General features: G+C 48.1%; 1 protein-coding gene across 1 annotated transcript; it reads left to right on the top strand.

Annotated features, from left to right (window-relative positions):
- The first annotated feature begins 8,020 nt into the window (after nucleotides 1-8,020).
- LOC125508251 (protein NRT1/ PTR FAMILY 5.2) lies at nucleotides 8,021-13,371 on the top strand. The gene is made up of 4 exons (XM_048672898.2): nucleotides 8,021-8,254; nucleotides 11,414-11,631; nucleotides 11,735-12,306; nucleotides 12,396-13,371. The coding sequence occupies exons 1-4, from the start codon at nucleotides 8,122-8,124 to the stop codon at nucleotides 13,300-13,302; spliced, it is 1,830 nt and encodes a 609-aa protein (XP_048528855.1). The 5' UTR covers nucleotides 8,021-8,121; the 3' UTR covers nucleotides 13,303-13,371.
- The last annotated feature ends 882 nt before the right edge of the window (nucleotides 13,372-14,253 follow it).

Raw genomic sequence — 14,253 nt, 5'->3', positions numbered from 1 at the left:
GTATGTTGTCATCAATTACCAAAAAGGGGGAGATTGAAAGCACAAGTGCTCCCTAGGTGGTTTTGGTAATTAATGTCAACATATCTCTTGTTGGACTAACACTTTTACCTAGTATGTTTCAGATAAGTTCAACAATGAAGTGGCATGGACTAGAGGATGTGGAACCCCTTCAAAATGCTAAGGACAAAGGATTGGCTCAAGCTCCAAGCTCAAGGCTCTACATTTTCTATTTTAGTGATCCAAGATCACATTGAGTCTATAGGAAAAGCCAATACTATTAAGAAGGGATGAGGTGTTGCTTAATGGCTTGCTTGCTCAAAGTGCTTAGCGATATGCTCCAAAGCCCTCAACCACTTTCTCACTTCCAAATATGTCCCACACCAAATATCCAACTCGGCCCCACCGATTCTTTCTATCCGAAGCCACCGAGTTCAGTTGACATAGCCACTGCCAGAAACCCTAATCAGTTCGGTCTCACCGATGGGATCTCGGTCTCACCAAGATGGGCTTGCAAACTCTCTGTTACCTATTGCAATAGTTTTTGTCCCACCGAGATATGCAATCGGCCCCACCAAGTTTGCTTGGCCAACTCTCTGTTTCACTTATTACCCAAATCGTTCCCACCGAGTTTGAGTAATCGGTCAAACCGAGTTTTGGATTTACCCTAACCCTAGCACATCGGTCCCACCGAGTTGATCCAGTCGGTCCCACCGAAAACCCTAACGGTCACTAGCTTTGCTGAATCGGTCCGACCGAGTTTAACAATTCGGTCCCACCGAGATTGGCAAGTTGTGTGTAACGGTTAGATTTTGTGTGGAGGCTATATATACCCCTCCACCACCTCTTCATTCGTGGAGAGAGCCATAAGAACAAACCTACACTTCCAACTTACTTTTTCTGAGAGAGAACCACCTACACTTGTGTTGAGGCCAAGATATTCCATTCTTACCATATGAATCTTGATCTCTAGCCTTCCCCAAGTTGCTTTCCACTCAAATATTCTTTCCACCAAATCCATATTCTGTGAGAGAGAGTTGAGTGTTGGGGAGACTATCATTTGAAGCACAAGAGCAAGGAGTTCATCATCAACACACCATTTGTTACTTCTTGGAGAGTGGTGTCTCCTAGATTGGCTAGGTGTCACTTGGGAGCCTCCGACAAGATTATGGAGTTGAACCAAGGAGTTTGTAGGGGCAAGGATATCGCCTACTTCGTGAAGATCTACCGCTAGTGAGGCAAGTCCTTCGTGGGTGATGGCCATGGTGGGATAGACAAGGTTGCTTCTTCACGGACCCTTCGTGGGTGGAGCCCTCCGTGGACTCGCGCAGCCGTTACCCTTCGTGGGTTGAAGTCTCCATCAACGTGGATGTACGATAGCACCACCTATCGGAACCACGTCTCAAAAATCTCTGCGTCTCCAAATTGCGTTTGCACACTCCAATCCCATATCTTTACATTCTTGCAAGTTGCATGATTTACTTTCCACTACTCATATACTCTTTGCAGCTTGCTTGATATGTATTGTGATTATTAAACTTGTGCCTAAACTCGACTTCAACTTAAAGAAATTAAAAACTACAACTTTTAGCACGTAGTGTCTATCACCCCCCCCCCCTCTAGACACCTCTTCTCGATCCTTTCAGTAAGGAACAGTAAATCAAGGAACATAACACCGGTATGACGGAAACTAAGGCGGCAAGAGTGGAACAAAACACTAGGCATAAGACCGAGCCTTCCACCCTTTACCAAGTATATAGATGCATTAAATAAAATAAGAGATACTGTGATATCCCAACATATCCATGTTCCAACATGGAACAAACTTCAACTTCACCTGCAACTAGCAATGCTATAAGAGGGGCTGAGGAAAGCGGTAACATAGCCAAACAACGGTTTGCTAGGAAGGTGGGTTAGAGGCTTGACATGGCAATATGGGAGGCATGATATAACAAGTGGTAGGTAGCGCGACATAGCGATAGAGCGAACAACTAGCAAGCAAAGATAGAAGTGATTTCGAGGGTATGGTCATCTTGCCTCAGATCCCGCAAGGAAGAAGAACGAGTCCATGAAGAAGACAAGCGGACGTAGTCGAACGGATCTTCACAACTCCGGAACGAAACCGAAGCTAACACGAGAAGTAACCCGAAAAGAAGCAAGCAACATAATAAACAACCATCACATAAACATGGCATGATGCACAACCAAGTATGATGCATGTCCGGTTTAAAGAGGCATGGCAATATGGGAAAGTGCACAAACAAAACTATGATTTAAGTGGAGCTCAATATGCAACGAGTTGCGTATTGATGAAACACCACATCAATTATTTAGTTCTCTCTCGTTTATGTACCCAACAATATTAAATGTTGTTAAACATGGCAAGAGGTGAAGCATAAGTAAACTACACATTTTAGGCAATTTAAATAAGGCTGGAAACATCAAACAACGATTCCGGTAAACCCCCGCATGCAAATTTTATAGTTGGTACTGTTCTGCCCTATACACAATTTTAGAGTTATTAAGCATGCAAAGTAAAGCCACCATGTTAATCTATGCATTTTTCTGCCCCATTTACATATAAAGTTTATTAAATTTGGAGCTACGGTTATTAAGTTATGAAATAAAGCATTTTAACATGGCATTATGCAAAATAAACACGAACAACATTTCAAAAAAATTAAACATGGTTGAAAGTTAGATATTATTAAAGTAGATGAAATTCTAAGCATTTTACATATATGAAGTTTTTACATATGATGCACCGTTTGTGAGTTATTACATGCATGATGCTTGGGTTTTTTTTTGTAAAACTGTCAAACACCTGGAATAAATGCGAAAATCACAGCAGTAGGAAAAAACACAATGGGCTGAATCTGAATAGAGCTGGGGGCTGCTCACCCATGGGCCAGGCCTAGTCGGCACAACAGAGGAGGAGAAGGGCCGGCCCAGGGGACGGAGGACGCTGTTGGGCCTTGCTGGAGAGGTTAACGCACGGCGCGGGCGTTCGTCATCTAGTTCCAGTGGTGGTCTAAGGCAGGCAGCGGTGCAGCTGCACTGGCAAGGGCGCGGACATCTGGGATCGGTGCGGAGGAGCTCGGGATGGCAGCATCACGGCGGATCCGGGGCACCGGTGCTCCGGCTAACAGCAACGACGGCGGAGCACTTCCTGTGCACTTGAAGAAAGAGAGGGAGAGGGATTTTTCAGAGAGAATGGAGCAGAACGGACAAGAAGAAAGAAGAGGGAAGGTGAGGGCAATGGCCATGCGACCCGGGGCCTGATGATGCTCACTGGCGGCGCGGGAACCGAAGGGCGCCGGCATAACGCTGATCTGGGGGAGGCAGGAGCAGGGGAAGCCTCTCTTCCTTCTGCTCGAAGCAGAGGATGCAGGGGCCGTCGGTTGCGGCCGGGCTTCACAACAGGGACGGCGTGGAGGCGAACAGAGGCCATGCATGTCAGACGGGAGGCGGACGTCCTCATCGCATCCGGCAGAGACGACAACAAACGGAGCAGGGTGGCGGCGGGAACTACAAGGCCAGGGCGTTTTTCTGCCCAAGGAAGAGAGAGAGAGAGAGAGCCTTGAGAGAGAGACGAACAGAGGGAGGAGGAAGAACGAGGGAAGAAGGCGGGTCATGGCGCGGACCTGTTGGCGGCGCTGCTTGCGGCCAGCTCATGGAGAGGGCAGAGAAGGCCGCAGGGTCCCGCTGGTGCTCTGATGAAGATGGAGGCGACGGTGTCAGGTGCTCGGAGAGAAGCCGAGGAGTGCGCTGGTTCAGGAGCGAGCTCTTCTCCCTCGGGCTCCGATCCAGAATGGGCAAGAAGGCAGAGGAGGGTTGGATCGAGGGGAGACCTCGGGTGGAGTCCGCTTGGTGGGATTGGATCAGGCGGAATGAGGGGATCTCGAGGAAGAAAGGTAGGCGGGTGGCGGCGGTGGATGAGAAGGATGGGACAAGGGGAGAAAATCTAGGGTCGTCCACAAATGGACTAGGGGTCTATAAATATGGAGAAAGAGGGGAGGTTGGATCTTCTGGTTGAAATCCAACGGACGAGAATAAATAGGCTAGGGAGTCCAATAAATAAAACGATGATATTTTGGGGATGATCCGGACCGTCATGACCGAGCGGTTCGGATTTGGGGAAGTTTTCGGACGGGCGTGAGGGGTCGATTCACTGTGCAAGGAGGGGTTAGGTGGCCTGGCGGTTGGTAGTGGACTGTGTAGATGGTCTAGTGAGGAAAAAGAGGGAAAGCCCGGCAACAGTTTTCGGAGACCAAAAACATCCGACGTTTAACCGGTTATAATGCCGCTATAGTTATCCGTTGGAGCATCAAACGGACTCTGAATGCGATGAAATTTGACAGGCGTTCTATCTACACTATAATAAGACCGCACGCCAACTTTCACCCCATTCCGAGAACATTTTTGCACCACTTATAAAATAATAGTTCGGAGGTGCTGCGGGCGCGTGCAAGTGTGTCTGGGCTCAGAACGGACAACAGACGGAACTGGGGGAACCCGGACGAACGCAAGTTTTGAAAACATGATGATGCAATGCACATGATGACATGGCAAGATGCAACACGTAAGCAATTGACATGGCAACGACGGCGAATAACTGGAAGACACCTAGCGCAACGGTCTCGGGGCGTCACAACACTCCACCACTACAAGAGGATCTCGTCCTGAGATCTAAGGATGGCTCCAGAGAGAAACGGAAGAGGAATAGAAGAGGTAAAACTAAGTTGCTTCTTTGACAAACGAGTGAAACCAGAGAACCTTGAGAGGTAAAAACATTTTGAGAAAAGAATACAACGAAGATGAACGAGATTGCGAACACACCATTAGAAAAGAGGAACAAGGAACATTATGAGAAACTTGTAGGTTGAAAGACATAAGAAAAGGGGTACAATGGACAAGAAGTACATGCAAGCACTCCGGTTGAAACGAGATGTACAAGGAACGATAAAGATCAATTACGACAACACTCCGGTTGGAAAAGGAAGGCATAGAATATGAACTTGACAAGATGAAAGGATACTTGATGAAATCAACAACACACTGCCTCCGGAACTACTGAAAGAATGGCACAATGGGTAAGAAAGATTTCAGCACTCCGGTTGAGAAGGGAGGCAAAACTTGATAAGATGAGAGAACTTGAATGAAGGACACGACACTCCGGTTGAATGGATAAGCAAAAGGAAAGAACATGATCTTTGACAAAAATGGGATGACGGGTGAAGAGAGCAACATCACAATGCCTCCGGAACGAAAGAATAAAAGATAGATCATTGGAATAAAAGAATGGAGAAGAAAATGCCAACTTCTGCCACAAATGAGCTTGGAGAGCACCCTTCCAAGAAGGTTATAACGGAATAGTTGGAAAACCAACAACGAAACGAATAAGCTTATAGTGGGCTTATGAAAAGCATCTCAAAATTGAGGCGAAATTCTGCCACTAACGGAAACAATAGATTGGATTGATATGAACAAGGAGACAAGAAACTTATTTCACCGGGAGGATAAATGAAGAACTTGGGTCATTTATGAGCACCATAAATAGCAACAAGCACTAGGGAAAGCTTTAGATGAAATATGACACAAGATAACTCAAATCAAGAGATTGATTGGTTGAAAATATGTCTTGAGCGAAGAGAAAAATGATGGATTTAGATATGTCACTCTTGAAAACTTGTGGATCCTGAAACACGAAGGGAAATTATTAACAATGACATAACACCACCTCAAAAAATGAGATATGAAAGAATTGCACTTCGGAATGCAAGATGAAGAATACTTGAACTCCTCAAAACAAGACATGTGTTGAACACCATGTTTAATTTAGAGTATAGCTTGGCGGATCATAACTTCGAGAGAAATCTTGAAGAACGAATGAAGAATGAAAGGAATCCTTGATGAGCCACCATGTTGAGCCTCCATGAAGAACTCCGGTAATAAAAGAATGATCAAAAGGAAGTGAAGGATAAACAGAATAAGATTGAAGCCTTGCAATGATTGGATGGAGCTTTGATCCCCTGTTTGTTTGGTCTAAAACTATCTGACTCATTTCGCAAAAAAAAGTCTGGCTTATCTACTTTAGCTTAGCCTGATCGTTGTGAATAGATTTTATGTTGTCTTTTTTTGCGAAAATGATTGGTGATCAATTATCAAAGTTCATCGGAATTACAAAGCATCTCAAACATAGTAAAAATTACATTGAGATTCCAAGACCACCAAACGACCACTACTGTCTCGGAACAAGCCGCCGATGTGCCGCTGTCACCGCTTCCCTATCGGAGGCGGCTTGACCTTGTCAATAACAGCCGGGAAGTCTTCGTGCACGTGCCCATAAGGACCAGTGTTCTGGAGCCGCATTCATTGTCGTTGAACCCTTGAATATATCTGAAGCACCCAACACCAAATCTCGCCACACAGCGAGGAACCCTGACCTCACCGTCCCAAGGAGACGGCAGGAATCTACGTCGTAGCTCCATCGACTACGTCCAGATGGACGAAATCGAGGAGGATCGGACCCCGGAAGACAAACTCAAAGTAGAAGTGCCGCCATCCACCTGAGCGTTGCACCTGCGAGGACTAAAAACCCTAACCTAAACTACCAACGAAGCAAAGGCACCGAGATTCTCCTCCCTGCCACCGGTTGCGAGAGCGGCAAGCAGAGGGGAGGCGAAGCTACAGGTTCGCTGGCGAATCTTGGAGGAGAGAGCTTGCCCTAGCCGTCAAGGGTTTCTAGCTCAGTTTTTATATTTTCTTGCTGCCTTGTTTTAATAAAAATGGGGAGGGAAACCCCGGTTATTAAAAAAATGTGTTCATATTTTTTCTAGGTAATGGGACGCTTCATTAATATAACTATTATAGTTCATTACACACAATGGACCGAATCCAAATAGCACAAGCCTCATGCACAACTGACTTAGCAAGAGCGTGAGCAGCCCCATTACATAGACAACTAACATGGAAAAAGGAAACCGAGAGAAACTTTGAGGCCAAACTCTTGATGTCAGAAACAACGGCTCCGGTCCCTGAGCGATCCAGCATAGGAGAATTAACTTTGGACACCAGAGATGAGCAATCTGAGGCGACCGTCACATGTGAGAACCTTCTTCGGCGGCAAATGACGAGGCATAAGGCTGGTCACAATGGGCAAAAACATAAGCTAGTAACTTACACACTTCCCTAGACTATGTTACTATCTCAATAGTGGGTAGGAACATCTATGTAGTGTCATGCAACGATGTATTTATTAGGTTATAGACTCATTGTTTTTTGGAGTGTGTGATGTTCCGGTAACTTAACTAGTTACCACAAGCACCTCTCTCTTTATTAAATATGTGCCATATAAGCAAAGTTGTATTGAAGTATGTGATGTTACTCTTAAGTTCCTCCCCATTATGACCAGCCTAACGCATAGCAGTGGCCTCCGTCAACTCAGGTTCAGGTACTTTATCAAAGGAACATCTGCTGGCGGCCACACACTCCCTATGATGGTCACGAATCACGACACCTGCACCCATTTACCCAGTGTCGAAAAGGAAAGCAGCGTCAACATTTACCATCACCAACCCTTCCGGTTCCGGCGGCGGAGTTCACACTCTTTTGGAAACCTCAACGAGGTGGGAACGCAACAAGTATTCTGCAGCAAGTGAATCGTCTAGGGTGCAATGGTAAATGCGCATAATTGCAAGGCCACCAACTCTGATTAACTTAGCCACCTCTCCAAGTGTGGAGGCATCAAGTCGTCCAAGATTTTCTGAAAAGAAGCATAAAACAAGTCGTCCAAGAAAATATGTTGAGTACGCAATCAGGTACGTAGTACTGGCGCCCTTGGGAGTCCACCAAATGGCGTGCTTTCTTTTTAGTTTCTTTTATATTTTTAACTGATTCTTTTTAGTTTCTGGTTGCGATGTCCAAAACCCCGCTGTCCAGACATTTTTGGCACTCCCCGCAGTCCAACCCGCCACTTGCCAAGTCGCTGCCCGCCAAGACCGGGCTTATAAATGGACAAGTACACAGGAGCTCAGCTCACGCAGGCGCCGGGAGAACTAGCAGTGCCCTGTACACCCACCTCCCTCCCTCCCTCCATAGTCCACAGACAGACAGGGAGCGTCCATGGCGGGGACGACCCGGCTGGAGGCCGGCGGCAGCGACGGCGAGTACACGCAGGACGGCACCACAGACCTCCACGGCAACCCCATCCTCCGCTCAAAGCGAGGAGGCTGGAGAGCCTGCGCCTTCGTCGTAGGTAATTACTCTACTTTACCACTCACCAATTAGCTAGCTAGCCGGCGAAATCATCTGCTCCACCTCCGGCGCTTCTCCGGCTTGCTTCAGTTCAGCTGCTTCTCTCTGTCTCCGGCCTCGTAGCCAGGGGTTCTCCTCCATAGGCGTCTGCGTCTTTCTTTTCTTTCTTGAAACAAAATAAAAACAAAATAACGATCTTTGTTAGGCCCATAGGCTCACGCTCATTGTTTATTTATTTATTTTTGGCGATGGAGGCTCGTGTTAGTTGTTGATTGAACAATACTGTACGTGTGTACGATCGAGTTTATTTTTCTCTGCTGGGCACATGCATAGATATGGCATGGTCAACGGGATCATGAAATGGTTTGGTTCATGTTAGGATCGGACTGGCGATCTTTTCTGACGACCTGCAGGAACCTGCCATCCTGCTTTATATTCAGACAAGAAACGATCCCCGTATCACAGGAACTGCGCTGCGGGCATAGGAGCGTTAAAGATTTCTCAAAAGAAAATAGTTAAAATACGTGCATGCTGTGTGCACTCGTCCAAAGAATAAGCAGCGGCAGGGATACATGAACTCGGAGCCATCCGTCCCTCGATTTTGAGTCCGTGTCCTGCTTCCCCGGTGTGGCACTATCCCGCCCACGTGCTCTGTGGACGTACGCCGTCTGCAGTAATGGATGTACTACTTGCGTGAATTGACAAGCAAGACAAACCCAATCACAATAAATTTGCTCGAGATAGATGGCTATAGACCGGCGGCTGTAACAAAACGAAGGAGGCAATGAAAGAGCGCCGTGCATAAATTAATATTCCTAGAGTCCTAGGACGCTGCGATACAAGCTAGTTTAGGATATTACCAGTAGTAGTATTTGTTTAGTTCATGATTTCTTTTTGAGCTGTTTAGTTCATGATTTTGTCATCATAAACAGTAGGCAGCAATGTGTTTAGGCCCACGACTGAAGCAACGATTTGTTTTTGCCATAGACCAAACCAGAGTTTGCAGAGCAAAAAAGCATGAGTATTAGCACTTAGCAGTATTTGTTTAGCTCATGTTCGTTTCCATAGGACAATTTTACTCTATCACCGGTGGGTAGTTACACTCACTTGAATTGCTGCCTTGTTAACCATAGCCGGCTTGTCTGCTGCGAGTGGAACATAGGTTTTGGAATTAACCATGTATACTAACCAACGGTCACGAACGAACCCACTTGTGATTTTCTGAGAGGACGAATGAGTCCAGCCGATCTGTATATATTTAATTGCTCATGGTAAGAACGATAAGCTCGCAGCATACTCCCTGCTGCTTCCGGTTCATATCGGCCAAAACTGGCCGGATGATTACAAGTGTTGTGGTCCCTTTCAGAGGTTACATCTGAGAACAGCCCATTTTCTTTTGTTTTGTTTCTGAAGCTGCTTCACACCATGAGCTATTTTTTGACGGGCAAGGCAGGTGCACTGCCGATTTTTCTTTTAGCATTATTAAGAAGAAGATAGTTGCCCAATTAATTATGAAAAACCGAGCGAAAACTTATACAAGCAAGGCGAAGCCCTCTTGAAATCACCACGCATACAAAGCCACGTCCACAAAACCATGGATGTGCTCAATTTGGGCAAATTTTCCAAGGCCCTCTTGAAACATGGTGGCCTGGGTGTGCTCAATTTGGGCAAATTTTCCAAGGCTCTTAGGCTCCGGTGGCTCTGGTTTGAATGGAAAGAGCCCACAAAACCATGGATTGGTATGGGTACGCCTTGTACGGACGAGGACAGAGATTTGTTTGCGGCTGCCACTATAGTCAGGGTTGGCAATGAGGGTACTGCCAGATTCTGGAACTCCTCTTGGCTGAATGGTTTGCGCCCGCGTGACGTTGCGCCTGACATCTTTGTTCTGTCTAAAAAGAAAAATTGATCGGTCCAGCAAGCTTTATCTAACAACACTTGGATCTCTCACATTGACATTTCCAATGGCCTAACCCTCGACCACGTCCAACAGTTCGCCCACCTTTGGAAAAAGATTGCTCAGGTCACACTTGCTGAGGATATGGAGGATTCCATTATTTGGAAGTTCACCAAGGACGGTCTGTACTCTTCCTCCTCGGCTTATAAGGCGCAATTTGAGGGCCTTACTACGTCGGACATGGTCCATTCGGTGTGGAAGGTGTGGGCTCCTCCGAGGTGCAAATTTTTCGCTTGGCTTGCTCTTCAAAATAGGATTTGGACTTCAGATCGCCTTCTTCGTCGTGGATGGCCCAACTGCGGTCTTTGCCCACTTTGCAAGCAAAGTCAGGAATCAGCGGCCCACCTTCTGTTCCAATGTCGTTTTACCCTTCTCGTGTGGAATGATATCCTCCAGTGGCTTGGCATGCATCACATCAATACCGCTGCTTGGATGACGAGGGGCTCGGTGAAGCAATGGTGGACCGGGAACATTCATATTCGTAGCGAATCCCCCAAGGCGCTTGCTTCGTTGATGATGCTCATCTTCTGGGAGATTTGGTCGGAGCGCAATGCTAGAATCTTCCGCAACACGGCCTCTCCTTCGGTGGTCCTTATTAACAGGATTAAAGAGGAGTTGTCTCTTTGGGCTTTGGCGGGCGTCAAGTATTTGAGTATTGTAATGGTGCGAGAGTAGTTCTTTATTTTCTTGCCGCTATGTGGCATTGTCTAAACCTTCTTCCTTAATCAATGAAATGGCAAATCTTTTGCCTTGTTTCAAAAAAAAAAAGCCACGTCCACACTTGCAACATGACAAACACAAACAGGAGATGCCCAACAAGCCAGCACCACACACCATATACCTCAAGTGGACTGCTCCTAGAATAAGAAACACCCGAGCGAGATGCTTTCAAAAGAATAAAAACACCGGAGCGAGAAGCACATCCTTGAGACTAACATCTTGTAGGGGTTGTCCCACGTGGAACTTCGAATGAAATGATTATTAAGAGAGAGAAAATAATTGCCGATTTTCATTATTAAGAGAGAGAAAATAGAAACCGAGTGGAACTTCGAATGGAAGATTTCCTTTTCTTTCATCAACACCAAAAAGACACGATGATGTTTTTCTGTGCGATGGTTACGGTTTGGTGAAAGAAAGAAAGTGCATGCGTACCAATAATAAAAATTGTGCTTGGTTTTAATTTTGCCTGAATGTGCGGTGCAGTGTACGAGGTGTTCGAGCGGATGGCCTACTACGGCATCTCGTCCAACCTGGTGCTATACCTGACGACGGAGCTGCACCAGGGCACGGTGCTCTCCGCCAACAACGTCACCAACTGGGTGGGCACAATCTGGATGACGCCCGTCATCGGCGCCTACATCGCCGACGCCCACCTCGGCCGCTACCGCACCTTCATGGTCGCCTCCATCATATACCTCCTCGTAAGTCCTCGCCGTCCTTCTTTCTTCATGCCGCTTTGTCCCGTGCGCACCACCCTTCTGCTCTTCCGGTGGGTGAGTCTCACCTCCGCTGATGATTGCACAGGGAATGATCCTGCTGACCATGGCCGTGTCCCTGCCGTCGCTGAAGCCGGCGAAATGCGGCCTCGGCACGGCGGACCCCAACTGCGACCACAAGGCCACGAGCGTGCAGCTGGGCGTCTTCTTCCTGGCCCTGTACATCCTCGCCGTCGGCACGGGCGGCACCAAGCCCAACATCTCCACCATCGGCGCCGACCAGTTCGACGAGCACGAGCCGCGGGAGCGCAAGCAGAAGCTCTCCTTCTTCAACTGGTGGATGTTCAGCATCTTCTTCGGCACGCTCTTCGCCAACACCGTCCTCGTCTACATCCAAGACAAGATCGGCTGGACCGTCGGCTACGCGCTCCCCACCGCCGGCCTCGCCGTCTCCATCGCCGTCTTCAGCGCCGGGACGCCCTTCTACCGCCACAAGCCGACATCCGAGAGCTCCTTCGCCAAGATGGCCGGCGTCATCGTGGCTGCCGTCCGCAAGTGCCGCGTCCCCGCGCCCGTGGACCCGCGCGACCTGCACGAGCTCGATCCCAACCAGTACGAGAAAAAGAAGACGTCGCCGCTGCCGCACACGCCTAATTTCAGGTGCCCATACATCCATCTCAAGTTCTCAACTACAGTACGTCGGATTGTTATGCATATGTGGTCTCATTAGTTAATTGCTGGGGGTGCAGGGTGTTGAGCAAAGCGGCTGTGAAGATCGAGGGGGGTAGGAGCGCGTCACGGTGGTCGTTGAGCACGGTGACCCAGGTGGAGGAGACGAAGCAGATGCTCAAGATGCTGCCGGTGCTACTCATCACGTTCGTCCCGAGCGCGATGCTGGCGCAGATCAACACGCTGTTCGTGAAGCAGGGCACGACGCTGGAGCGGCGCCTTCACCACTTCGAGATCCCGCCGGCCAGCCTGCAGGGGTTCGTGACCATCTCCATGCTCGTCTCCGTGGTGCTCTACGACCGCCTCTTCGTGCCCTTCATGCGGCGGCTGACCAAGAACCCGCGCGGCATCTCGCTGCTCCAGCGCATGGGCGTGGGGCTCGTCTTCCACATCGTGATCATGGTGATCGCGTCGGTGACGGAGCGGCACCGGCTGCGCGTGGCGATGGAGAACGGCATATTCGAGAGCAAGGGCACGACGGTCCCGCTCTCCATCTTCGTGCTGCTCCCGCAGTTCGTGCTCATGGGCGTGGCCGACGCCTTCCTGGAGGTGGCCAAGATCGAGTTCTTCTACGACCAGGCGCCCGAGGGCATGAAGAGCCTCGGCACCTCCTACTCCATGACCAGCCTCGGCATCGGCAACTTCCTCAGCAGCTTCCTGCTGTCGACGGTGTCGCGCGTCACGCGCCGGCACGGGCAGGGAGGGTGGATCCAGAACAACCTCAACGCCTCCCGGCTGGACCACTACTACGCCTTCTTCGCGGTCCTCAACTGCGCCAACCTCTTTGTCTTCTTCGCCGTGTGCCGGATGTACGTGTACAACGCCGAGGTCACCCACGTCGTTGATGGTGGCGGCGGGGAGAAACAGAGGCCGGAAGTGGCGATGCAGCAACCTGCTACAGTAGGCGCAGTAGAAGTTCATCCTTGATGTTCCCTCCAAAACCCTCATCAATCGAATTCAAAGTATTGTGAAATAGTAATGCACGTGCGCTATTCCTATGAACACATTCGAAAGATAATAACAAGAAAAGAAAAGGGCAAACGCAAAATTGGTAAACACCAACTTAAAACCCCAATAAGATGAAAATTAGAGTCCAGATGGAAAATGACCATTACGCTTGTTATTTTTATTTTATTTTTGACGCTCATACGTATGTACATACACTCATCTCTACGAACGCGTGCGCACACTATCCCTATGAGCACCTCCGAGAGGCTGGTCATGTTAAGATTGACGAAGTCATCACATACGTCTTCGTAGTCGACGATAACGTCTCCTCCCACCAAACGCACAACGGAGAAAGGCCTGGAATAAGTCCAGAAAAATGTCAGCATCAACATCAAGTCTAGGACTTGAACCTTAGTGGGCAGGGGGTGTCATTGTCCTCCTAACCATAGAACCATAGGTTTGTTCGCCATTACGCTTTTTATTTAAGTGAAAAGGACTTTCAACTACGGATGTCACTAGTAGCATGATCGCAAATGAGATTAGCGGGGGTGGGGGGGGGGGTGGGGGGGTGCGGTGACCTTATAGCAAAGGTCGTTATACACCCATAAAAGTGACATGACGATGTGATATGGGCAAGCCTCTTGGGTGGCCCGATCCTCAGGTGGATTTAAGGAAAACATGATTAAAACAAGAGGAAACACTAGGGGAAAGACTCAAACCAACACACACATATGCAAATAAATATACACATAGATAGTTTATTGATCCAAATCATTCAAAGAGAGATAAAAAAAGATAGGGTTCTTCTCAAGCCCTATGATAAGGAGGGCTTGATGCTTCTATGAACCTTTTCTTCTCCACGAGTGGAGGTCTTGATATTCCTAAAGGAATCAACTCATATGGAGCCTTTCCCTCAGGAGGTCTTGATTC

This window comes from Triticum urartu, chromosome 1A, assembly GCF_056163025.1.
Source record: "Triticum urartu cultivar PI428250 chromosome 1A, HENAU_Tu73, whole genome shotgun sequence".
Classification (NCBI taxonomy): Eukaryota; Viridiplantae; Streptophyta; class Magnoliopsida; order Poales; family Poaceae; genus Triticum; species Triticum urartu.
This window is presented reverse-complemented; position numbering and strand designations above follow the sequence as displayed.